The sequence below is a fragment of the Lycorma delicatula genome, chromosome 3, assembly GCF_047948215.1.
Source record: "Lycorma delicatula isolate Av1 chromosome 3, ASM4794821v1, whole genome shotgun sequence".
Lineage (NCBI taxonomy): Eukaryota > Metazoa > Arthropoda > Insecta > Hemiptera > Fulgoridae > Lycorma > Lycorma delicatula.
The window spans coordinates 7,292,017-7,319,040 of NC_134457.1; the positions used below are offsets into that span (position 1 = coordinate 7,292,017).

General features: G+C 30.8%; 1 protein-coding gene across 4 annotated transcripts in view; it reads right to left on the reverse strand.

Annotated features, from left to right (window-relative positions):
- grh (grainy head) overlaps nucleotides 1-27,024 on the reverse strand; it is a 914,307-nt gene that overhangs the window by 200,445 nt on the left and 686,838 nt on the right. For 3 of the 4 annotated variants that reach the window (XM_075359398.1, XM_075359402.1, XM_075359401.1), the window contains 3 exons: nucleotides 9,977-10,205; nucleotides 5,046-5,374; nucleotides 2,188-2,527 (listed from right to left, as the gene is read on the reverse strand). In XM_075359398.1, coding sequence (XP_075215513.1) covers nucleotides 2,188-2,527; nucleotides 5,046-5,374; nucleotides 9,977-10,205 — 898 coding nt within the window. The remainder of the gene's footprint in view (nucleotides 1-2,187; nucleotides 2,528-5,045; nucleotides 5,375-9,976; nucleotides 10,206-27,024) is intronic. The other variant, XM_075359399.1, reaches the window with a different exon arrangement.

The following is a 27,024-nucleotide window of genomic DNA, read 5'->3' on the forward strand; positions in this document are numbered from 1 at the left end:
GGCGAGGGGATAGACCCCCCCCCCTTCTACTTCCGCCATCAACCTACCCTCGACGATCCTTATATCTTGCTCATTGTGCTAAGCAAGCACACTGGCCTGAATGCTCCAGGATCGCCCAGAGCTCGGCCCGGCTTCGGCAACAATACCAGGCGCGCGACCCTCCAGCACGCTGGGAAGACGCCCCACACGAAGGCACTGTTCAAGCAGTCCATCACCAATCACGGGAACGGAACCACAACCATCCGAGCCACTGCCCCCGGCACCCCGTCTGGGCCCGGGCTCTTCTTGATGTTTACTCTCGCAGCGACTCCCTGGAGTTCTGGGCGATGATCGGCAGTCTTCTTCCCAACCGCTTGGTGACAAGCTTGTAGGCTTGCCCCCAAGGGTCCTCCTGTAGCTGGTCTAATAGCCTCTTCCACGACTCGCCCTTCTCCTTCCGGATCTCCATTTTCAGCATGTTCCTTTCCGCTCTCAGGTCGCGCGCCAGCTCCACGACGTCGTCCCTCTACCTTGCTCTGCTCCTGTTAAGGCGACGCCGAAGATGCTGTACGTTCGCCCGTATTTCTCCAATCGTCGCGGTACACCAGTACACCCTTCTCCGCAGGCTCCTTCTTGCTGCCAGTTCTTCGTTGCAGGCCTGCTGGACCGCCTCTGCAAGCCCATCTGGCTCCCGTGGATAATCTTCTAAGAAGCGGTCCGCCCGCCGTTGCAGGCTACCACACCGAAAAATCCAAAAACGTTCTAACAAAGAAGATAAAATTAAAATAATATTAAATTAAAAATTAATTGGTGAAATTACCCAACTAATTCCACCTCTCGCCGCTGGAAGCTCTGCCTCCACTGTCTTCCGTACTCTGGAAGGAGTTTCTCTTTGCTACACTAATCAATAGTGGATCGAGGAATACTTTTTGACGGACTGTACTTAGTTTCAGTCCTCCACTCCGACACTATTTTCACAAAACCACGTGTTTTTAAAATACACTTAAAACCCTTATAACTAAAAAACTAATGGTCCGATCGCCACGAAATTTAAAACTAAGCTAAATCCTAAACTATATATATGTTTTACACCGTTAGTTTCCCTAAAAACTACTCCAAAAAATTATAATTAATTACGAAAAACTGTCACCACGTGATTAGCCTAGCTAAACACAAAAACTTTAATAACTTAAAAACTAACGGGTCAAATCGCCTCAAATTTGTTTTTTACACTTCTATTAACGTTTCCTACAAACTAATATCACTTTTATACCGATAAACACTGTTTAAAAATATCCTAAAATAACTACACTGTTATAACTCAGCTATTTATGGACCGATTTTAAAAATTCAAACATTCACGCACTCGGATTACTCTCTAGTTTGTTAATTTAAACACTAAAACACACAAATATAGAAATAACTCACTCAATTACGTACAATCACCGCAGCACACAAATGACGACCATTCACCGCTGAGTCTAGCACTCGACTTGTTCAAACGATCTGGAATAAATTTTCCAAACTTCTTGCTCAAGTGATAAGTAATATAATTAAACGTATCGAATTTGTCTTACTTGAATTGAGAATGTATACCGGTTAGTATAGAAATAGTTACAGAGTAAAATTTTATAAAAACGATCAGTTTCTCCCATTAAAATGTCTTTATATTAAAATAGGAAACCGATAAACATTTCAATTAACCGGTCATTTAGAATGTTTTCAGCAGCTTAATTCTTTTTTTTTCAGTAATTTCAGTCGTGTGATTAGAAGTGCATTAAGAAAAGTCAATAAATATTGGATTAACTATTTATCAAATCTATATAATAAAAATAAATACGTGACTTTTTTTATGAGGAGTACAGTAGTAACTGATAATAATAACGAACGTTATTATTTAACGTCATTTAATGTTCTAACATTAAATGAAAAACAAGTTACTCCATGAGCAGACGACTGCCGAAATATGTAGGCCTACAGAAAATTTTACATCCAGAAATGAATTTATTTAAAAACTGCATAATTGTTTGTTAATTATACATCGGGATATATTTTTTGACAAAATTATAACTACAACGATAATTTTCTTGAATGTAATCAGTGATTTCTAAGACAGTTATGTAAATCTAACTGCCGTGTAACTAAATTTTTGTATAGCTTCATTAATTACATCGGTTTACTCTAAATCTATTAATGAGATAATCTTACGTCATCATTTATTGTCAGTTGATTTATCACCTGTTGGATAGCGGTTTGATCTCTGGGCGTGATCGCATCGGCGCCGATTCCGCTATCGGGTGACGGAAGATCAACCGTAAGTCCAGCGGCCGCAATAACACCTTTACCGTGGTACGCTGCGTTTTGTCTGACGTATCTTTCAACAAAGGATGCCGTCGCTTCTGGGCTGTCGGCATAAGCACCGGCTCCAGTACCTACTGTTGTTACAGTTCTATACGGGCTTGGACTACTCGTTTCGCTTCCGAAATATTCTCCTCTATAAAACGGTTCTGTAAATGATGTACCTCTACCGGCTGACGTTGTTACGTAACTGTAAAAAATAATAATAAACAATTAGATTTTCATTAATATTTATAATAGTAATTAATTATTTTAACAGAAATTTATTTGATTCTCTGAAAATATTCAAGGTAGTATGATACATGTCTGAAAAGTTCCCGAACTAAATTTCTGTACAAGTAGCGCCTTAGTTGTCCGAGAGATGTCTCGGACAACTAAGGAATTATGTAGTACGATGTCTGAAGAGTGTGTACAAAATTTCATCGCGTTTCTTCACTCCACCTCGAGTTATGTTCGGCCGCGTACGTTGTGTTCATGTGACCTTGTGCGAGCTCGCGACATGGAACAGAGATGCGCGAAAAATTTTGTGTTCGACTTCAAAAATCTTTCGTTGAAACTTATTATATGATACAGCAAGCATTCGGTAATGAATCCGCATCTCGTACTAAAACGTACACGTGGTGGAAGCGATTTAAAGACGGTAGAGAGTCGTCGAATGACGACGAACGAAGCGGAAGACCGTCAACAGCTGTTCACGACGAAAACGATGCGAAAGTGCGTGCGCAACTGGTCAAACTGTCCTAACTGGTCAAACCGTGAATTGTAAATTCTATTTAGAAGTAATGAAACGACTGATGGGTCACATTTGTCGAATCCGGCCGGAGTACCGGGATCCGGGCAGTTGGACTCTCTTACACGACAATGCCCCGGCACATATGGCAACAGTTTCAACACATTATTACGCCCCAAAACAAATCACCGTTTTAACCCTGCCGTCTTATTCACCCCGCTTGGCTCCAGCAGACTATTTTCTGTTTCCGAAACTCAAGTTAAAGATGAAAGACCGCTTTTTCGATGACATTCCGACCATTAAATGGGCTTGCACCGAGCAGTTGAAGGAATTTCCCACAAAGGAATTTCTCGAGAGCGTTTGTCGGGCTGTACCGGCGCTGCAACGAGTGTATAACTAGAGAGGGGTTCTATGTAGAGGGCTGCTTTGACTAAATTCGTTTATCTTTAAATCTGTATTTTTATTTAATTTAGTTCGGGAACTTTATTTCAGACGTACTGTAATTACATAATGTTATGAAATAGATTTGCTACTATGCTCCATTAGGTATCAGTAGACTACGCAAGGAAATTTAGCACAGTAATTGGGTTATTTATATAATCCCAATTAACTTACAAAGAAGAAATTTACGTAGAGAAATTGTGACAGAATCCTGTAAAAAAAACGAACTACACATAAGTTGACGGACCAAATATTAAGACATCATTTAATTAATTAATTTGGTGATAGAAGGTAAAAACTCTAGAGCAGACAAAGACTGGAATATTTGAACGGCTAATCGAGAATATAGACTGTAGAAATTATGACGAAGTTAAAAATTAGCACGGTAACGAATGTAGCAAAGCATCAAACCAGTTAAAAATATTGACTCCAAAAAAGGGAAAAAAGCTTACAACACAGTTTCAGGGCTTCCCGTCACGCGGCTAGGGCTGTTTCTGATGCAAGGCTTACACACACGATATAATTTAAAATATTTATCATTTGATTTAAATATAATATTTTTTCGCTTATTTAATTTAATGATTCTAACTTAAGCGCGCGCAAATACCATATTTAATTCGCGCGGGTGTGGCGGTACAAGCGGCGACGGTTGGTACTAACTAAAATAATCTAATTTCACAACTTACATTGAACAAATTTAACTTGTACGGTCGGCAGGCCGGTGTAGCCGCGAGGATTCACGCACCAGGTACCCAGTCAATCGGGCGATCGAGTTCGAGACCCGGTCAGACTGTACTGCTCACCTGTTACATCACAACTTATCAGTAGATTAGAGCATTTTTTGCTCTAATCTACTGGAATGGGGGTGCGATTTTGCAAATATTGTTATTTTTTAATCGTTAACAAATGTGTCTTAGGAAAATATGATCTTTATTCGGCGAAATATCGACATACTGAGGTTGGCCTTATTCTACAGCCTCACCCCCTGGACCTTTTAAGTTGAAAATTATCATAGAAAATCATAGCATCAATTGCTCATATATAAAAGTAATCTGACCAAGTTTGGTCAAAGTAGTTCTGGAAATATAAGATGATTTAGAGGCCAATACGAACATCCGGAAAACTTCTTTCCGTTTTTTTGGTTGTTTGGATCCCTTAAAAGTCAAAACCGCGTATGCCCCAATTGGATCGATTACAGTACTTTCCCTTCTAGAGCTGTAGCTCTGCTATAGCGCTATCTAGACGGGAAAGTAAAAGAAATAGCTTAAAATATATTTACCTTTAACGGTTGATTTCTCTCACGAAAATGATATCTTAATTGTGCTTATTTAATCAAATAAATTTGCAGGTTTTTTTTTAGTTGGAAACACAGGTGTGTATTTTCTTAATTATTTATTTTTCAACTATATTAGAAATACAGACGTATAAAAAATTCTTAACGTTTTTCTTCTTTCTACATAAAAAAATTATAAATATAATTTCTGAATAATCATAAATAGATAAAACATCAAATAAAATGAAATAACTATTAACATACCCGGTTGAAGGTTGAGATACTGCGGCAGTGTATTGGTTTCCGTGTTCAGTATATGGTATAGGTGACGGCGTTCCAGAACCCGCATGTGTTGTCCCTGAAGGCATCGTATATATATGTCCACTGTTATACATTGTGGATTTTAATCCGTCAGATGTCGCGATTAAATCGGGATTGACATCCGGCGTTATAAGGGATGATGTCGAGGATGGAGTTCCGTTTATTGATCTCTGGGGTGAATGTACAAATTCGTCCTTGACTGTTGCCGTTGTATTATTGTTTACAACATCGACTACCAGATGATCCTGGTGTCCTGATGTTACAACTAGCACCTGCAACACGTTATAAAATATTTGTTACAATATAATTAATAATAATACTAATAATAATAATAATAACAATTACGCTGTTTTATTGTTATGTACTTTATACTCAGGATCGCATAGTATTTCAGGGACAAGTAAGTATAATTTGTGCTGCGATATAATTCGCAAATGAATAATACGAATGTGAAAATAAATTAGCTTCCAGAATATAAAACGTAAAGATTTCCTAATAATGAATTTTATTTAAAAATATAATAGATGAAGTAATAAAATTTAATAGAAATATACAAGATAACGAGTAGAATTAGCGATGTGAAGGAAAGTTATTTTTAAGGGAGTAAATTATACAATTACTTAATTTAATTAGTCAAATAAATCCAAAGGCAAGTTTTTTTTTACCAAAATATATGATTAATTCGAGTACATTTTTTAATTAATAAAATGTTAATTAAATATAGATATTTATTAATAAAATAATTGGGGAAAGTTAATTGTTTTGAATTAAATAGGTCGGTTAAAAAAAAAAAAAATTTTTAATATTTATGTAAAACTTAAAAAATCTACCTTTAGGTAGCTGTTTGATTAGTGATGTATCATAAAATTATGATTCACTTGTCAACAAGAAAATTATTTATGTGTTTTTTAAAATTTATATACGTAAATTTTGTTATTAAATGTACCATAAAAAGTTTAATCGTTAGCTTTATAATTGTTTAAGAACGAAAAAACCCCACGGTAATATAAAAAATTTATAATCATAGATATATACAAGAAAATTAACTTTTAAAATGTGTAATTAAAAAAAAACCTTCGATAAAAATTACTAATGTCGTAGTACATGATCATTAATAAAAATAAAATGAGGCAAAATCTACTTTAAAAATAATTATTGATATTTAAATAAAATAATAAATATTCAGAAAAATAAATAAATTTATTTACATTTTATTAATATGAATCTATAAATAATTGCTTATATTTTGTATTTTATTATTTTTATTATTAATAAATTATAAAAAAAATTGTACAAAACAACATAAAAATTAAACTTAACTCTACATAATTTACAACAATTACGAAAAATTACGTCGAAGAATTCATTAAAAAAAATCCTTTTACTTGCTTCTTACATAATTTTTTTTATATCATTAAAAAATTGGGAACAGAATATTAAAAATGCAATTTGATAAAAAGCTACTTTTTTACACTACGAGGGATAATGGATATATCCATTAAAATAATTTTTTCACGTGAATTTTTTTAAGAAAAAATGAAATTTACTATACGGGGACAAAAAAGGATTGATTGTATTGCTTTATTGAAAGTGGAATTACGAAACGGTAGTTTATATATAACTAGCGTTCTCGTCGCGGTCAGGTAATGTTTAGCCGGTCAGGTTCCTGCCCTCTGAACCTTCTTGTGCTTATTAAACTCACGCTTATGAAATTAATAATGATAAATAAAAATCAAAGCCTGTTCAATTTATAAAAAAACTATCATCGTATTGTAATTTGTTTTAGAGCAACGATTTGGTCGGTACAGGACCCACTAATTTCTAGATTTACTGTCGCGCTTCGCTCGCTAAATACATAATTAGAATTGCAAACGTATGTTACCATCACATTTTTACCAAACGTCATAAAGATTAATTCAATAGGATTAGCGTAAAACGGCAAAAATGTAAAATTTATACATTTATTTTACCCCTTAAAATCGTAAAAGTCAACAACCCGAAAATTGTTTTTAGGTGTTTATCTTAGAGTATTTATAATTCCAAATCTACTGAATATTTTGTTTAGTATGGTCGGAAACGGGGAAAATTTCCAATCGTTGTTCGAAATCTTTTACCTTTCCTCACTGCATTCCAGATTGAATTACTACAACTCTAGAAAATGCTTTTTAAATATTCACGTAAAGATTACACGCACCAAAAATCGAGTTGATATCTCGATTTGTTACAGTGAAACCAAAAAAATCGTATATTTAATTGTTACTTTATTTTTAAATTTTCATCGATTTATTTTTAGTAGTTTTTACTGGACGTTGATTAGGATTCAATCAGGACGTGTTATTTTATATACTTACATATATTTTATATCTACGCAAAAAATATATCGCTCCATAAATCAGTTTTTAGACAATATTAATCTTGTTAGCCCGATGTTCAAGATGAAATTTATCAAATCTAGGTTTCGGTTTCAAATATCGGGAAGGTTTAATATTTTTTTTTACATTCTACAGAATATTCCCATCGCATTCTAAGTCGTTTCTTTATAAAATAATCGTTAAAAAAATAAAGTTTACAATTATAATATAACGTACATCGACAATAAATGTTTAATTTATACGGGATTATTTTGGGGATTTCAAGCGGTACCTTAAAAATATCAAGGAAATGTTATTAGGGCCAAATATTATTATGTTTTTTAGGAAGTTTAATAACCTACAATTAATACTAAAATTAATTTATAAGTGTAGTCGTCTGAAATTTATTTGAAACTTTTTTCTACGTTAATTGGTAGTAATTTTTATTTTTAATCGACCGGTTTAATGACTAACGTACCGTAATTTTATCGGGAAGTAAAATCTCTTACGTAGAATTTAATTCGAAAATATTACAACAAAAGGTTGACTAAATTTGAATTTACAGTCAACTCCAAGTTATCAGCGAGCGATTTAACCGCGTTGCGGCTTAATTGCCTCTAGAAAAAAAGTTTTAAAAACTTAAACACGGTTCTGTGTTTACATATATATATATATATATATATATATATGTTTTACTCATTTATTCGTTCAGCTTGAACATTTGCTCGTTTTGAATAAGATAATGCTGTACTATAGTTCATCGTGGGGTATTATACACGAACTATGAAGTTCAATTGAAAGAAAGTGTTTTCAGCCACTAAAACAATAATTGATACCGTCTTATTAAAAAAAATATGTATATCTCAAAGGATAAAATGTACATTTTATTAATTTCTTCACTGGTTAGCTACTGTAGTTTTAATAAGTGTTTATTAATGCATTACGGTAGTACATACAATAATGTATGTAACATGTATTTACGTACAGTATTAGTGATAGTGAAACTTTGTTATATGTTAATAACAAATACAGTAATTACGATACTGCAGTACAGTAGAAGGTCATTTTAATACGTATATTTCTGAATTAAATATTATATTTGGATCGACAGTGATTTTGCCATGAATTTGGATTATCTGCGATTTTATTCCCGGTTATTATCGCAGATAATCGGGAGTTAGCTGTATGAGCAAATTCATTGTTTACTCTTTAATAAAAATAAAAAAAATTCACATGACTTTAATATAAATTATATAGTATATTGGCATATTTTTAATTTACGCTGTTGTTAATTAAGCAATCCTTTATAATTACGGCCCATATTAATGAAACTATTTTCCATAGGATAGTATTAATATTTACCTGTCGACTAAAACATTTTTACCTGAAATACTTACGTCTTCAATAACTTAATGTAAAAATACTACCTTAACACCTTAAAATGATACCTTAATATATATATATATATATATATATATATATATATATATATATATATATATATATATATATAAGGATTTTAATCAAAACATTTAAAAATATTACTGAACATAAGAAATTTAAATAAATAGGCCTACGTGCCTTAAATTAATAGTTATATAAATAATAAATAATATTATTTTTTCAATACATTAATGTAATTTTTACTAAGATTCCTTTTAAGTATTGAAAAAAATAATTCATTATTAAAAACCGATTTAAATAGTTTGTCATTTACATTTACCATATTATTCGTTCAGAATAACTAAAAATTAACAATTTCATATTATAGTTTCGTATTTATAAAAATCGTTTATGTTAATATTTTATTTTTATTACGAAAGATCGGTTATCAACAACTACGGTCATTAGCCCGTTGGATATTTGTAGCGTATGAAAATTTCCATACCTTACCAGGATTCAAACCCGGGACCTCCGTACGAGACGCCGAGAGAGTCTCGGCGTCAGAGAGGTCAGAGACTCGGCAGACTTGGTCAGAGAGGTCGGCATTTTAATTTTTAAATAACCCATGCGCACGTAATTTTTTTTTGCGGTGAAATTATCATTTTAAAATTTATTATTAATAAAATCGAGTGAAAAATTAATTAAATTTGTCTATGTTTTGCACGATTAGACGTAGATAATGATAGAAAAAATGCACGTAAAATAGTTAATTGTAAGATAATAAATATGTTTATCTTTTTGTTTCAGGTAAACATGAATAGATCACTCTATATATATGTGGGATAGGAATATGCATTAATACAGGTAATTCTCAAATTATTTTTCCATATTAATAACGAAGTTATATTTTCATGGAACCGTTAAGGTAGGGTAGCATAAAAAAGAAAAACGATATCTGTGACCGAGTAGATAGCATCACGACATCTCCTGCGGAGATTCGGGGTTCGAATCCCGGTCATGCATCTTTTCAAACGCTACCAATGTTCATCGGGCTAATTACCGTAGCTGTTGTTGATGCCCGCTTTTCCGAACAAAAAAAAAAAAAAAAAAGTCATGTATTTAATGATAAAATTGGTATACCTTATGACGTCCTTTGTCGTTGGCAGTGGGTGTAGGTTGTTTTCTGTGATGACTAAGATCTTCGGGTTCTCGTTTTACAGCCTGTGAAGGATGGTGCAAAAATAGCCCCAAGTCCCCTAAGGGAGGTGCCCCCAATTCGAGGGCAGAGCCCCCGACAACACCGTTGATTGTTTTTAATTGTGACGATAATAATGCGCCAGAACTCGTACTTCCCGCTGCTGATCCGGCTCTGCAACAAAAAAGAAAAATACATTTATTTGTAATTATTTTTATAAAAAAAAAAAAAAAAAAACAATAAAAAATAAATAATTCGTTATTATGCATAATTATAACTCAGAAATATCTGTAATTTAATTTATTAATTAAATTCGCGTGGTATTAATAATAAGGGTTACTTAATTGATCAATTGATTTTAGTAATACTTTTATGGCGTATACCAACCGATTTAATTATACCTATATATGGAAAGATTGGTTAAATAAATAGTACTTTCACGCATTGCATTGATGTATGTATATATATGAATTGTGTTCTATTTTACTTAAATGAGCGATTTAATAATTGTTACTGCATTTATAAACGATCTGATAATAAAATCGGTTAAATTAAATTTAATCTGTTTTATAAACAAAAAATGAATTAATAAATAAATAATTATCTAAAATTTCTAATTGGTAATAACTTTTCTTACAGTTACAAATATGGAATGTACTTTCTGTTTACAATATAAGACGTTAATAAATTTATTAATACGAAAAAAAGGTTGAAAATATTTTTATTTTTTTGTTTGTTTTGAGAGCGGCTATAAAAATTTGGAAAATTAAAATATGATAAAGCGTAGTTAATTAATATACATATCTTTAAATTATATTTTGATTTCAAGATTTTTTGAAATATTTAATACATGTATTGTAAATTTAAAACATAAGATTAGTATAAATGCAAATAAAAATTAATTTTTAAAACCGTCGAATATTATTTTAAAAAACACTAAAAATTGTTACGATAAATATTTAAAAAAAAATTGTTGCATCAAATTTAAAAAAAATTGATTAAACTTGTTTAAAATTAATTTATTCTGATAAAAATAATAATTTATAATTTGGGACTAAAAAAAAAAAAAAAATAATTTAGAAATCTTTTAAACCGCTTTTTTTTTACAAGTGAAAGAAATATTAAGTTGTATTTTAAATTAATGTGTACATCTTATTTATTAAATTTTTAGGAATTTATAACAAAAAATAAATTAATATAGTCGTTATAAATATCGGTTCTCGGTTTGAATGATTATAAAAAAATCATCGATAATATTTCGGCGTGTTTTTAAATTTGTGGGAATTAATTATTTATTATATTTAGATTTTTTTCTCTTATCGATTTTAATAGAATCGCCGAGAAAAGAGAAATGTAAATGTTAGGTCAAATCAATTTAATGATTTGTGACTGAAAATAATGCAGATTATTGTCCCATATGTGATCCAGTTTACTAAAGGTTTATGTAAATAAGATTTGAAATATTTAAAAAAAAAAATTGTCGTCACATATGTGTCCCAAGTAAATGTAATCTGCCTATACACACACACAGACACACACACACATATATATATATATATATATATATATAAGAGAGAGTGAGAGATCCGGTAGTTGCTGGAAAACTCGTTGGATATATATACAGTAAATGTCGTTTATAATGACCTCTAAGGGAACGACGATTTTAGGTCATTATAACCGATGTTTAAGTAGCTTAATGGTACTACTTTAATATACCGTCTGCACGGGTATTGTAATAAAGTAATAATAATAATAAAAATAATTTATTTCCGCAAAAAGTTACGAAAAAAAAACTACGCAATAAATACAAATTCCTCTATCGGGAATGTTTTTCGTAAAGTCATAATTAAATTACTATTGAATGAATTACACAGGATACGTAAAATAAAATACCGCACCATGTGATAGGCTCACAGCAAAAGATGTGACTGCTTCAGTTTACAATAATCTGGTACACGAAGAAGTTAAAAATAAAAAAACAAAAAATATGGTATATATGCAGGTAAAAAGGAAAAGGTGACTCATTTTAACCGTTAAAATATTTCTGTAGCTACAATGTAGATATACTACGTTACTGATGAGTCAATTCTGTCCTTCATTATAAACGATAAAATGTTGCATTGCAGTAGGAAAAATAAGTCATTATAACCGATATGTCACTACAACCGATTTATGTACAGCACACCAAACCGACCAAGAGGCAAATTTTTGGTCGCTATATCCACTATTTCATTATATCTGATGTCACTATAAACGATACTTACTGTATAAATCAATTTTTTAATAACAATTTTTTTTTGTCTTCAGACATTTGACTGGTTTGATGCAGCTCTCCAAGATTCCTTATCTAGTGCTAGTCGTTTCATTTCAGTATACCCTCTACATCCTACATCCCTAACAATTTGTTTTACGTATTCCAAACGTGGCCTGCCTACACAATTTTTCCCTTCTACCTGTCCTTCCAATATTAAAGCGACTATTCCAGGATGCCTTAGTATGTGGCCTATAAGTCTGTCTATTCTTTTAACTATATTTTTCCAAATGCTTCTTTCTTCATCTATTTGCCGCAATACCTTTTCATTTGTCACTTTATCCACCCATCTGATTTTTAACGTTCTCCTATAGCACCGCATTTCAAAAGCTTCTAATCTTTTCTTCTCAGATACTCCGATCGTCCAAGTTTCACTTCCATTTAAAGCTACGCTCCAAACATACACTTTCAAAAATCTTTTCCTGATATTTAAATTAATTTTTGATGTAAACAAATTATATTTCTTACTGAAAGCTCGTTTATCTTGTGCTATTCGGCATTTTATATCGCTCCTGCTTCGTCCATCTTTAGTTATTCTACTTCCCAAATAACAAAATTCTTCTACATCCATAATCTTTACTCCTCCTATTTTCACATTCAGCGGTCCATCTTTGTTATTTCTACTACATTTCATTACTTTTGTTTTGTTCTTGTTTATTTTCACGCGATAGTTCTTGCGTAGGACTTCATCTATGCCGTTCATTGTTTCTTCTAAATCCTTTTTACTCTCGGGAGCCGATAGTAAAAAGGATTTTTAATAATTATATTTTACTAAATATTTTACTTTTATGCATTAACTAAAAGCTATTATTATACTGGTGTTTCTGTTTATTTTATCCGTTTAAATCGAGGTAGGCCGGAGATAAAATTAATTTTAAAGTTACATTTGAAACTAAAGTCTTTTGTTTTAATCCAGGATGTTGTTATTTTTTCTATAATTCTTTATTTGCAATCGGTTTCCCCGGTCGGAACCATAAGTAGGTTATATGACACATTCCTCAAGATTAAACGAGTAAAAACGACAATACATAAAACACCGGTACGAAATTAATTTGAATATACTAAAGTTAAAAGAATCCGGTCGGTGAATGACGTAAATAGTAAATATCGCAAACGGTGAATAAACTGTAAAATGCATTAAAAAAAACTCAACCCGAGATGCATATCTTCTATACTCCTAGGATCCACAACTCGCTACAATCGGTTGCTTCAAAGGCAACTCTTTGCCCGTTCATCAAAGAATGCAAACATCTATAGGGCCGATCAGTCATGTTCAGCGAGATGGATACGGAAAAAGGATTCATCTACGAAAGCATCAAGTTGTTTTCCATTCTTTGATGAGGTATGTTTATATTTAATTTTTTTGGTATGTGTACGATTACTATTTTAGATGATTTTTTTGGAAATTAGATCGTTCATATCTATTGGTTATCGGTGAGGGGGCTATTAAAATAAATTTAAAAACAATTTTTTACATTTTTTTCTATACCGATTAAATCAATTTACCCTAAATTAACCGACCAAGATTTTTGTTTTGAAGAGAAATAAAAAAAAAAACGCTTTAAAATGTATAGTTCAGTACATCTAATACTGCATTACTATAAGATTTGTATAGGTTTTTTAGGAAATTCCATCGTTAAATTTTACTTAATCTGTTACGATGCTTAATAGAATACGAAATACAAGATTTCAATTTTTTTTTTAGGTATAGTTTATTTACAATTTTTAATACTTAATTATTTGCAGATTATTTTAAATATAACCTTTCAGTATAAAATTTTATAGAAAAGTTAAATTAAAATTTTTATAATTATTTATATTAATTCTGAAGCGATGTAAACTTTGAAAATGTATTTAGTAATATCAACATTCACTTATAAAATATGACTTTTGTGCAATAAATATATTATAGACCTATATATTTTATAATTAAATAAATCAAAGTACATTTTATTGAGTTATTATTCGATAAATAAACCTGTAATTTAATTTAAAATAATGTAAAATAATTTTATAAGCTTTGTATTTTTTATTATGATATATGTTGTATATAAATATTGTATATTTATATACAATAATATATAAATTATTGTATATTTATCAGAGAAAGAGTGAGGGGAAAAGTTAATACAAAATTTATTTCAGACGTTATTTTAAATCGCTTAATACTCACCGATCATTATATCCTATACTAGACAAACACAATTATATGTTTAACTGAAACAAGAAGGTCAGTACGTAACCTATTACCTTGAAAGTACATTAATAAAAAATAAGTAATAATAATTATTAATAAAAACATTACCTGTGCTTTTTATTTTAAAATCGATAAACATACAAGATCATGAAATTAAAATTTTCTATCGTTTCCTATTTAAAAAGATATTTAATTTCCTATCCTTTGTTATTTTAATACAAATTTATGTACAAAAGAATTAATACTTGCAGAGTTGATTTGTAATAGTGTATTATTATTGAATTTAAATTTAAAAAAAAGTTTCTGTCGTAAACATTTAATCGGAAACTTTTTATCATTATTTTAATATAACTTATACAATCTAAAGATCCATTGAAAATACTCGTATCCTATACGTAACTATCTTTAAATACTAGTTTATATTTTAATGTAATTTTATATCTAGAATATGTATTTAATAAAAATCATATATATATATTATTATATAATATAAATATAATATTATATTATATATTATATTATATTTATATAATATAAATATATATTACATATATATTACAATATATCATATATATATATATAAATAAATCTGAATGTTATATTATAAAACGGAAAAGTAGTAACTTTTTAAGAACAATCTTTTTTTTTATAAATGATTCATCATTATACGTAAGGTTAAAGTGTATGTCTAAGAACAAGAATATGGAATGATCATTTTTTAGCGTATAAGCAATACCGTACTTGAACGCGGAAGTTCCGGATGATTTAATGTTAAAAAGGTTAGCATGTCAAATTAAAAGCCAATTTAGCTTCATAATCCAGCTAATGTTCAATAATATCATGTTGATGACTGAATTTTAAAAATATATACTATTATGAAACTTTTTTAACGAATCCTATCCTTTAAGACTGCTGTGGGTTTTTTCTTAATTAAGAAAAAGAAAAGAAATATTTTTTGATGATTTTGTTTTATAATTTATAAAAAAATTATTCATATTATAAATATCCATTAAAGGCTTTTATATATAAACCTTTATATATATATATATAAAGATTTGTAGTATTATTTTACTATAAAATTTCACGTAATTTATATCGATTTGATCATGCATATATGTAAACAAAAAAACGAAAATTTCACGCACACAGAAATCTAGTTTTTTATTTATACGACTCGCACTAACGGGTGTTGGTTTCAAAATGTGACCATTTTTAAGAAAAATAATGTGCTATATTTAATGCGATTAGTTATAAATATTACTCTTCCCGAATGAGCTGATTTGGAAGTCCAGAGTTTCAACGTTCAAGTCCTAGTAAAGTCAGTTATTTTTATACGGATTTGAATACCAGATCGTGAATACCGGTGTTCATTGGTGGTTGGGTTTCAATTAACCACACACCTCAGGAACGGTCGAACTGAGACTGTACAAGACTACACTTCGTTTACAATCATACATATCATCCTCATTCATCCTCTGAAGTAATACCTTATTGGTAATTTCCGGAGGCTAAACATGGAAAAGAAAGAAAGTTATAAATATTGCAATTATTTATGGAAACAATATTGAGGTCAAATGTTTTTAAAACAAATGGTGAAAGTGTCCAGCATTTTCACTAACGCAAGCCTTTACCTTCTTTTTCATATTTCGTACACCTTTCGAAGAGTATCTCTTCCAGTTTCTCGTAATTTTTTAATTATGTTCAATTCTTCAATGTTGCTTGTGAATTATTATTGAATCCACAACCCTTTAGATATCCTCGGAGAAAAAAATCTGCCGGAGAAAGATCAGGTGATCTAACTGGCCGTTAGTGATCCGCTAACGTAAGTAATCCACTTGATGATACTTTTTCAAAATAGAGTTTTCTCCAAAAGTCCGTTGGTGTTCTTCCCGTGTGACGTGTGGCCCCATCCGGTTTGAAACCACGAATCTCTCTCGTTTAATTCTAAATTAAATTGAGTTACAATTTCTAGGTAGAGGTCGACATTAAGAGTGTTTTCAAAGAATATGGGGCCAATTATTCTTCGCCTGGAAATCGCACACCAAACAGCAATTTTCTGCGGGTGTAGTAGAGGTCAAGAATGGATGATGTTGAAGATTGTTGGAGCTCCAGTAGGGATCATTCAGACTAGTAATATAACCGCTCAAATGAAATCGAGCCTCATCCGGAAAAATACATTATCCAACGCTTTAATTTTTTCCTGAACAAGCCGATTAATTATCGACAATAGTGGAGCCTAGCAGGAAAATCAACCGGGTGAAATTCAATGCGATACGTGAATTCGGTACGGCTTTAAGCTAAGTAGTCGCATAACTTTAAAGGCATTATACAGAAATATTCCTTTTCGTTGCGCAAGTTTTTGTAATGATATTTTAGACGAGTTTAAAAAGTTTACCCTAACGTCTTCAAATGCTTCGTGATTAAGTACTGTACGTTTCCGGTTGTCTCTGATCGCAAACAGAATCAGTCCCTCTATATTTCTTTAAGAAAGGATGAATTGAACATTTATTCGGTACATTCTTACCCGGGAACTGCAATCGAAAAGTTTCTTGGCGCAAAATAGAAGATTTAGTCGTTAAGTAATTTTCCACAATAAAAGACCTTGAAACCGTGTTCAAAAGCACTTATTCTTAGCAATAAATACAGATAACCGAAAATAACTAACTGTTCACAAAAAAGAAATAGAAAATTATATCGGGAGATCACAAAACAAAAACAACGGGTAGTGCTGCCAACCTCTTCGTCCGAAATTATTGTGTTGACCTTTCTAAAAAGTATTTTGTTCGGGTTGGATTTTAAAACACACACCCAGTAGTTCTTAGTAACGAGTAATTGAAATCAAATTTTTTCTTTCTTTTAATGTCGATTGAAATACTACTTAGAAAAATAATTAAGCAGATATATCAATTCCGTGATTTTATTTAATAATTGTTAAATTATTTGATTTAATGATAATACTGTTAAAAAGTGATACATTATAATAATCTTTACGTAAAATAATGTATGATTTACATTTTAACCGCAATATATGGTGGTAAATAGACTCTAGGATTCAAGGTCACTTATTACAGACAGAAATACATATGTTATCGATTGAGAAAACGATATAATTAATTACTTGATCGCCGGGCTCAGTGGCCCTAATGGTAGCGTCTCGACCTTTCATCCGGACGTCGTGGGTTCGAGTCCCAGTCAAGCATGGCATTTTTCATACGCTACATTTTCCGTATTCTACTCGCAAGCTTTCCAGCTTCTGTGGCGATATCATCAAATAAATAAATTGTATGGCTAGAGATTTAACAGAAATTCAGATAGTTTTTGTTAATACAAAATATTAGAAATAAAAAAAACTATTTATTAGAAAATTATTTTTTTAATATACTTTTGTATCGGTTACGATTTATTTTAATCCGAAAACTAACAAAATATTTCGTTCTGACGTTCCGAATCCATCGTCCAGATTTTTCATGATATCCTTTCAAGGATAAATAAGACTGTGGTACTGGTACGGGTCCCTGGCCATGTCATCCTCGGAAACGAACGGGCCGATGAGGCTGCAATAAATGGCATCCGAGTACAATCGATATTTGAAAATTGCGGGCTCAGTGGAATAGGTTCTGGCTGCTGAGTCCTCCCACGGCATTACATAACATCCGGGATTATGTGCTCGAGAAACATCTTTCCTTGAGCAACAGAAGAGTCCGAGTTATCTTAACTCGGCTAAGAATTGGACACACCAGGCTTACTCACGCTCATCTATTTGGCTCTTCTCAGAAGATCTGTGAGTCTTGCTAGGTCAAATGGTCCGTGTACCATCTGCTCTTTTATTGCCCGATCTTCGGAACGATCTGCAAAAACTTAAACCTGGGTTCAGATATGAAACTTCTACTGAACCAGAAAGAAGGTTTAAAACGTTTGTCGGGGTTCCTCTCCTACAGTGATTATTTGATTACTCGTGATCCCAACAAAATACACGGTCGTCACAGCGTATTAAATATAATTTCACCCTCACATTTACTACTTGTACTTAATCGTAATTAAATTTAGCGCTAATATATTTTAAAATCGACTATTATTACGCTCAATAGTTCGATATAAAAATATCCTTAAATCTTAGAAAAGATTAAGCTAATCAAGCGAAGTCGATTGATGTGAATTTGCAATGCGGAGAGGAATCTGTCCAAGGTTTCATGTTGATGGCGTTTTCACACCGCAAGCTCAAAGCGTACGGTCTTCATCTTGATCGTCGTATAACGTGGAAAGTAAGGGTAAATAGAAAACAATTGAATATTAAGTTTAAGGAAATTACTGGTTGCAGGAGATCACAATTAACAAGCCGTTGTACACGACTATTCTGAATCCGATTTGAAAGTATGGGATCAAGCTTTGGGGTAATAAGTAGCAGGAGCTACATCGAAATAATACAGCGATTCAAAAACAAATTATTGAGAAGCATAACAGAAGTGCCTTAGTTGTAAGAAACTGTAAAATCCACTCTCTGAGTTTACTATACTTTCGGGAAGAAATACCGCGATTCTTTGCAAATTATTAAATGCGGCTAAATTACCGCGTTAACCTTCTAGATAACGGTGAAGACATTAGAAGGCTAAAACGATTCCGCAGTGTTGCACCTAGGAGAATGTGATTTGAGTTTGACCTGCATCAACCGAGTGTTACCCGTCGATTCATTATTTGATTTCGTTCAATTTTAGTTATTATTCTTTCGGTATTAATTTTAGTTTTGATATTTTTCGGAATCGACAGCCAATTAAAAAAATATTTTTTTTTAACTTAATACTTGTTAAATAGCTTGTTTTTGAATGCTTACTTAAAAATATGCAGGAGAAATAGAGGTAAAATGATAAATTCACATAGAAAATTTCCGTTTATATCTTTTTATTTCTACTTGTGGATTTTACTCAAAGATGGGTCTTCCAAATGTACCTGAGGAGGTCCAATGTAAGCATTACTGCTTATAATTATAAATATAATCTAACCAAACTTAATCAATGCTCACTTTGCTTGCTGACATTTAACTAGCGAGCGAAGCGAGCGTAGGATAAATTTGGGAACATTATAATACTTTATTTTAATTTTTTTCTTTCGGTGTTTCATTGTTTCTCCTGTTTATGAATCATTTGTTACTTCCTTGTACGAAGTATAAAGGAAGTAACCTTTTGGACCCATTCTTTTGGGCCAAAACAGCGCAAAATCAAAAAAACATTTCGATTTGGGACTTTTTAAAATGCAGAAACAAACCCTCATTGAGAGCTTTTCAACGGTATATCATAAATGGTACTTATCTTTTTTTCACTGGTTCCTGAATTATAGCCAAATGAAATTTTAATTAATGAAATATTTGGATCTTATAAGGAGAAGGCACATAGGTTCGAATCAGACTTAATCTCCTTTTTTTTTAACTTTTTTTTTAAATTTAAATATATTGATTTATTAATAATTATTAACCTCTGATTGTAAAAAAATTACAATAAATAATAATTCAACAATAACAATAAAATAAAAAAGATATGAAAAAATATCAGAAGTTATTAATGAAATAGAATTTTATGTACTTTTCATTAAAAGAAATGTGTATATGTAATTTAATAGGCGTACAAGGAAGTCATGTGGTAGACACATCAGATTTTTTTCTTTTAGTATTCCATCGTTTCTCTTGTTTACTAATCCTTTGGTTTTGTTTTGTGTTGAGCAACCGATCGTTCTGTCCTCTGACTTAATGTTTTGTGTGTTCTTACACTGAATATTTTTTATACTCTCTCTTTTTCTGTTTAACTTGCGGAACCGGCGTAAGGTATTACTTCAGAGGATGATATGTACGAATGTAAATGAAGTGTACTCTTATACAGTCTCAGTTCAACCATTCCTGAGATGTTTGTTTAATTGAAACTCAACCACCAAAGAACATCGGTATCCACGATCTAGTATTCAAATCCGTGTAAAAGTAACCGCCTTTACTAAGATTTGAACCTTCGACTTCGAAATCAGTTGATTTGCGATGACGAGTTAACCACAGACCAACCCGGTGGGCTGAATGTTCAGTATAGGAATATAAGTGTAGCATCGATGGATGCCTCTCTACAACAGATTCTACTAAGATCGTATTTACTTATGGTTTCGGTAATGTAACCGATTGTAAATTTTGAGACTAAAAAAAATCTCAAAAGACGTAATAAATTTAATTTTATAGCTTAATTGTAAGTTATTAGGAATACTTACGAACGCTTTATTCAATTATTAATTATAAAATATTCATTAAAATTATTCAGTTGTGCTGGTTTTTTATAAATGGAAGATAACCTACTATTAAGCACTTATTATATTTAATAGATCCCAGAGAAGAATAATTATCTTAAGTCACGCATTAAATAATAATAAATTACTAATAGTATTTATTAATTTATTATTTACGCGTATGTTTAAGATAGATGTTTATACGAAAAAACAAAAGGTTTTACCAGTTACGTCATAGTTGTTATTCATTTTATAAAAAATGTAAACTGAGAATTTTAAATCGATGTGAATCATTTTAATGAATACGACGTAATTCATTTTTTAAGTTATAACCGGGTAAAATATACTATAAGTTTTTCTTTTTCCTGTAAATATATATATATAAGTAATAAATTTATATTAAACAAAAGATGGTCAAGCAGGTAGTAAAATAATAAAAAAAAACAAAAAAAATAACATAAAATAATTAACTTTCATCATCCTCGTTATTCCGAGTTTCCTCGGGTTGGACCTTTTACAAAATTTCTCCACCTGTCTCAATTCGTGAACCATTTCTCACCATTAGTCTCACAACATACTCTTTCTTTCGGTTTTCCTCCAACACCGTATACATCCATCTCATTCTTGGTCTAACCTTTGGTCTTTTACCTGTTTCCTCTGCACGCAGCATCCTGTTCGGTAATGTTTTCTCATCGGTGCTTTAAATACGCCCAAACCATCTGAGCTTTGCTCTTCCAATCGCTCGACAAGGCTTTCCGATCTCAGTACTCTAATCGTACTGTTCCTTACCCTCTACCCTTTTTTGTCTTCCCTAGCACGCTTTTCTGGAATTTCATTTCTGCTGCCTGTATTTTATAATCCGTCTTATTACTACCTGTCCAGGTTAAGAATCGGTACGAAGTAGGCTTGACATATAACTCTTTTACAGTGTATAGGTACTTCCTTATTCCAGACCGGACTTATTACACTCTGATAAAATCCACTTGCCTTTTGTACTATTGTGCTTATTTCCTTATCCGTTCTCCTATCCTCAGGAATATTTGTTCTCAGATAAGTAAATTGTTTTTAGTCTTTCTACTTTTCTACCGTTCATATTTATGTCCACTGAATTTCCCTATTTTATTTCTTGCACGATCACTTTATACTTCTGAACACTAAACTGCGTCACACATTTCTGGATTTCTTCTCTCCACACGTTGATTGCACGCTCCTCTACATCCCTTTCAGACTCCTCCCGTTTAACCAGGTCGTCTTTAAATAACAAATTCTCGTTTCTTTTTATCTTTCTTGAAGATTTCATCGTTAGTTATTATTATAAATAAAAGTGAGGACATTGCATTTCTTTGTCTCAACCTTTTCTCTATCTCAAACCGAGGAGAGTTAACCTTATTAAGAAAGAATTGACTTAATTTTGTATTAAAAGTTATAAAATTTCACTAATATTTCACGACTAATAGCAGTAGCGTCTTTCAACCGGAGCTCCGGTTTTGATTCCAGGTCAAGGTTGGCATTTTTCATACGCTATAAAAAATTCTATTTCCATATCCCACGCACAATCATTAAGCTTATATTGCGATATCAAGCAAAAAAAAAAGTAAATGATAGTCGTGAAAAATTTCATATTGTAATTCTATAACCAAAAATGTCAAAATTACAAATTTTTGCCATTTTGCAAAATTTTTGTAATTTTTGAAATTCAAAATTACATTTCGTGTTCCTAAAGGTTAAATTAGAAAGAAGCGTATCAAAATACGTAAAGAATTCAGGATATGTTTAGTTGTTAAAACCTACAACCACGTTTATATTAATATAAATGTATTGTATCACTCTCACTTTATTGATACACGAGAGACGGATGGCCAGTTGTAGGCGTCGATTAAAACAAAAATTATCCTGGAAAAATATTAAAAATAAACCGTACAAATTAATCCAGATTTGGTGTTTGGTTGTCCCGGCGTTTACGTACATATACTTTAAGCTAGTTTGCCGTTAAATTTTACGCGGTGTTGAAATATAGCGCATTAATAAAATCTATATATAGTGTTTCTTTTATAAAAAATAGTCCTTATTTAGTCAATAAATACAAATTTTCCCATCAGAAATCGTGTAATATAATATGTTAGATTTATTCGTATAAAAAAAAAAAATATTTTCTGTTTTGCATTTTTTATTAATGACGATTTCGTTACGTAATTATAATTTTTGATCCGTAGCATATTAGGGCAATGTTAATTAATTACGCTTTCCGTTTTGTAAATAAAAACTTACGTCGATATTTTTTAAACAAACATCGAGGATTTTTTAAAATTATACAAAAGTAATATCGTACTTTCTACACGAATTAAATGCAAATATTAAAAAAAAAAAAATATGAAAAGAAAACAGGATACATTTATTGATAAAGTTAATTAATTTATCTGTTTTGGTTTTAATTAGGAAAAGATTATATCATTTTAAATTTTATAGATAATATATAATATATAAGGTTTTTATTTTGAAAGATTTTTACATTTCTTATATATTCTACAAGGAAATCTCTTCCTGTTTTTTTGTAAAATTAAGTGAATCGTTAATTTAAATCGACAGAAAGTTTATAAATGATGATAATAATCTTTTAAAATATATTGCTATACGTACTAATTACGAGATTAATGTTATTGTCAATTTTATTTATCTACAATTTTTGTTTTATTATAATTATTATTTTAACTACTGAACACTGCATCTAAGAATATTATATATAGAAACATGTAATACTTCTACATCGATTTGCAATTCACAACGTGTTTTCGTAGTGACTGGAGGCGATAATTTATATATTTATCTAGCTGTAATTAATTCTTATCAAACTCTGTTGTCGTTATAAGAAAGAAAAAACAAAACTGTATTTAAATAGGATTTTAAAAAAATGTTTTACAGAATTCATATTAAGGAAATGAAAGTTTAGTTATGAAAATGGGGTTAACTGTATAAATAGAAATTTCTTAAGAATTTGCGTGTGTCTGTACTAATACGTAGTTAAAAAAAAATAAAATAAATAAAAAAAATATAATAACTTTCTAAAAATTTCCAGTTAGTTATTTATATAAAATAATCTTGTTTTTTTTAAATTTGGAAATTTTATTATAACATAAATTATATTTTATATAAGTTTAAACATTTTACAATTATTATACGGTACATATTTCAATAAATTTTAATAAAATGTAAAAATTGTAAAAAAAAAATTTGTTTTTTGTTAATTTCAAGATCTTACAAAAATTGCACGATATAAATATTACAAAATATTTTTAAGTGGTTCCATTATTATTTTACATAATTTTTATTCCATTTCACTCGAAATATATAATTATAATTTTGTTTTTGCCGGTGTTAAATTTATAATCGGTTCCAATTTACCGGAACAATAAATAAATTTGAATAATAAAAAAAGACATGCAGAGAGTGGTTTCCATTGAAATCCCTGTAAGAAATGTATATGCATATATACATATGTACGCATATCTTAAGCGGTGTACGTGAATAAATAATAAAAATAAATAAGTACATACAACGATGAGTCCGAACATCGATCGAAGTCCAAAATTTAGAACGTAACAAAGAAAACAAAAAAATAGTCTTGTCTAACACACAAATAAACAACAAAAGTAAGCGGCAAAACAAAACGATGCACATACAACACTCTACGGTAACTGATTCACCTCAAATCTCGGAGTAAAAAATCTAATATACCTTGTCGCTTTAGGCGGATAACGTCTACGCTGTTAAACAGGAGGTAAACCGATATAATTATGATGAAAAAACTAATAAACTACGCTTAACGATAGAATAATTAATAAAGTAAAATATATATTTATAATTCTGACCGTTTTCTTTACCGTGATACATACTGTAATGCTCAATTGGTGGTATACATCAGGAATAATATTTTTAAAAAAATCTGATGTGTACACCACATGACTTCGTTGTACGCTTATTAAATTACATATACACATTTTTAAAAGTATATAAAATTTTATTTCACTAATAACTTCTGATTTCTTTACACATTTTTTTTTATTGTTATTATTGAATTATTATCTATTGTATAACTTTTTAAACAATGCGAGTTTAATAATTATTAATAAATCAATATATTTAAATTAAAAAAAAAGTTAAAAAAAGAAAATTATGCCGCATTCGAACCGTATGCCTTCTTCCCCTTGTAACACCCAAATATTTCCATTAATAAAATTTTATTTGACTATAACTCTGAAACCAATGAAAATAAGTAACACTAATGATATATCGTTGAAAAGCTCTCGATGAAGGTTTATTACTGCGGTTAAGAAAAAGTCCAAAATCCATATTCGTTTGGATGCCGGGCTTTTTTTTGGATATATTTTGTCCAGTCGATCGCTATCAAAAAGATAACTGTACAACTAGATGTTACAGCAGTCCTAAATCCAAAACTAAAACATTCTACGGCTAATCGTATATACGTACGTACAGACGTTTCGCCGAAACTTGTCAAAATGGATTCAAGGATGGTCAAAATGGATATTTCGATATTTCCATTGAAATCCGAAATTTTTGACGATCACAATATTTCCTTTACTTCGTGCAAGGAAGTAGAAACAATTCAATTTTTTCATATATTTTTTGCAGTATTATTATATTGTTAACAGAAAAATCTTTCTAAATTGTAAAAATTAATTTTTATTATTTTGCAAAGAAATATTATGTATGCTTATGGTTAATATAGTTCTTGATGATGTAGTACATACTAAGAAAGGGGGAAATATAATTAAAATAATATTAAAAATCATAAAGTAAATTGTAATTACGTAATATAATTACGGCTTAAAAACATGATTTACGTTAATTGTTCGGTAATAATAAAATATAAACAAATAAAATCGTGTTTATCCCGATTATCAGGGAACCGGATAAATAATAATCCGTACAGTCTAATTCAAAAGAGAAACAAAAAACTCTAAATTAAGAGTTAAATTTAGATTAATTAGACTGATATTTTTTATAATGCAATCTAATGGAAAAATATAACTAAAAAAAAGGAAATTTTACGTTAATCATATCCCAGAAATCAGTATGCAAAGCGATGATCAGGCAGTCATTTAAAACAAAGGAAATCCACGCTCGCCTACGCACCCGATCTTTAAATTGTTTAATATTTTGAAACAATTGCTGATGGCAGTAATACAACTGTTGCGGATTAGGTGTATGTGTACGTACAGTGTTATTGCATCTACGAGTGACCGCGGCGAAATTGCATTCTAAGATATTGCATCCAGCTGTGTAATTTTCCCATACAGATTACATCTAACTTGTAAGTAGAAAATAGTTTTTTACTCGTGTGTGCACAGTTTGGTCGGTAAATTAGCTCTGGGATAGGGTATTACAAAGCAATGAGGAGAAGAAACCCTAAAGCAAAACCGGATTTCTACTGTATTTTTTTTTCCAAGCACCAGAGACATAATACAGTACAACCTCGGTTGAAACAATAGGAAGTAGGTAGGTGTATCGGCAGTCAGGCCCCCGACGGCAACCGGTAAATTCTATATTGGTTACCGCTTGAATTTTAAAACGAACAACATACTTCTAAATTTGGTTTCTTTTTTCTCTGTTTTTATTTTTATTGTTATTTTGTTTTTATTTTATTTATCTGAACTTTAGTTTTTGCGATTGTATTTAAAATATTTTATTAGTTTAGGAAATATATAATCCTACCCGACCAAACGGCATTTGTATGAATCTCTGTATGTGCATCCCCCTTAGCTTATACAACCGGAATGTACCGATTACTAGCGGAAAATACCGATTCGGTAGTTTCAATTTCTAATTAAACTTTCGTTATATCGATTTTCAGCATTCAAAAAAAAAATATTTTTACACAAGAGGTAATCAATTTTGGACAGGTAATAATCGCATTCTGAGACGCCGCCTGCCAGGGCAACCCGCCCGGAAGGCCTAGCTATTAAATTAATAATTAAAAACTCATAATATTCGTAAACGTCTCTGCCTGACAAGAAAACTCACAATTCTTTAGAAATTTTAATATTTTAACGCAATCACCTTGAAATTTGATCCTTTTTGACTCTCTCAGTATAATGCGATTTGTAAAATTCCGCAATAAAAGCTGTTGTTTCATCATTTAAAGTAAATCTTCGTCTAGCAGAGCCATTTCTTTAAGAAATAATGGCGCTAGGAGTCCAAATTTAAAAAATACGAGA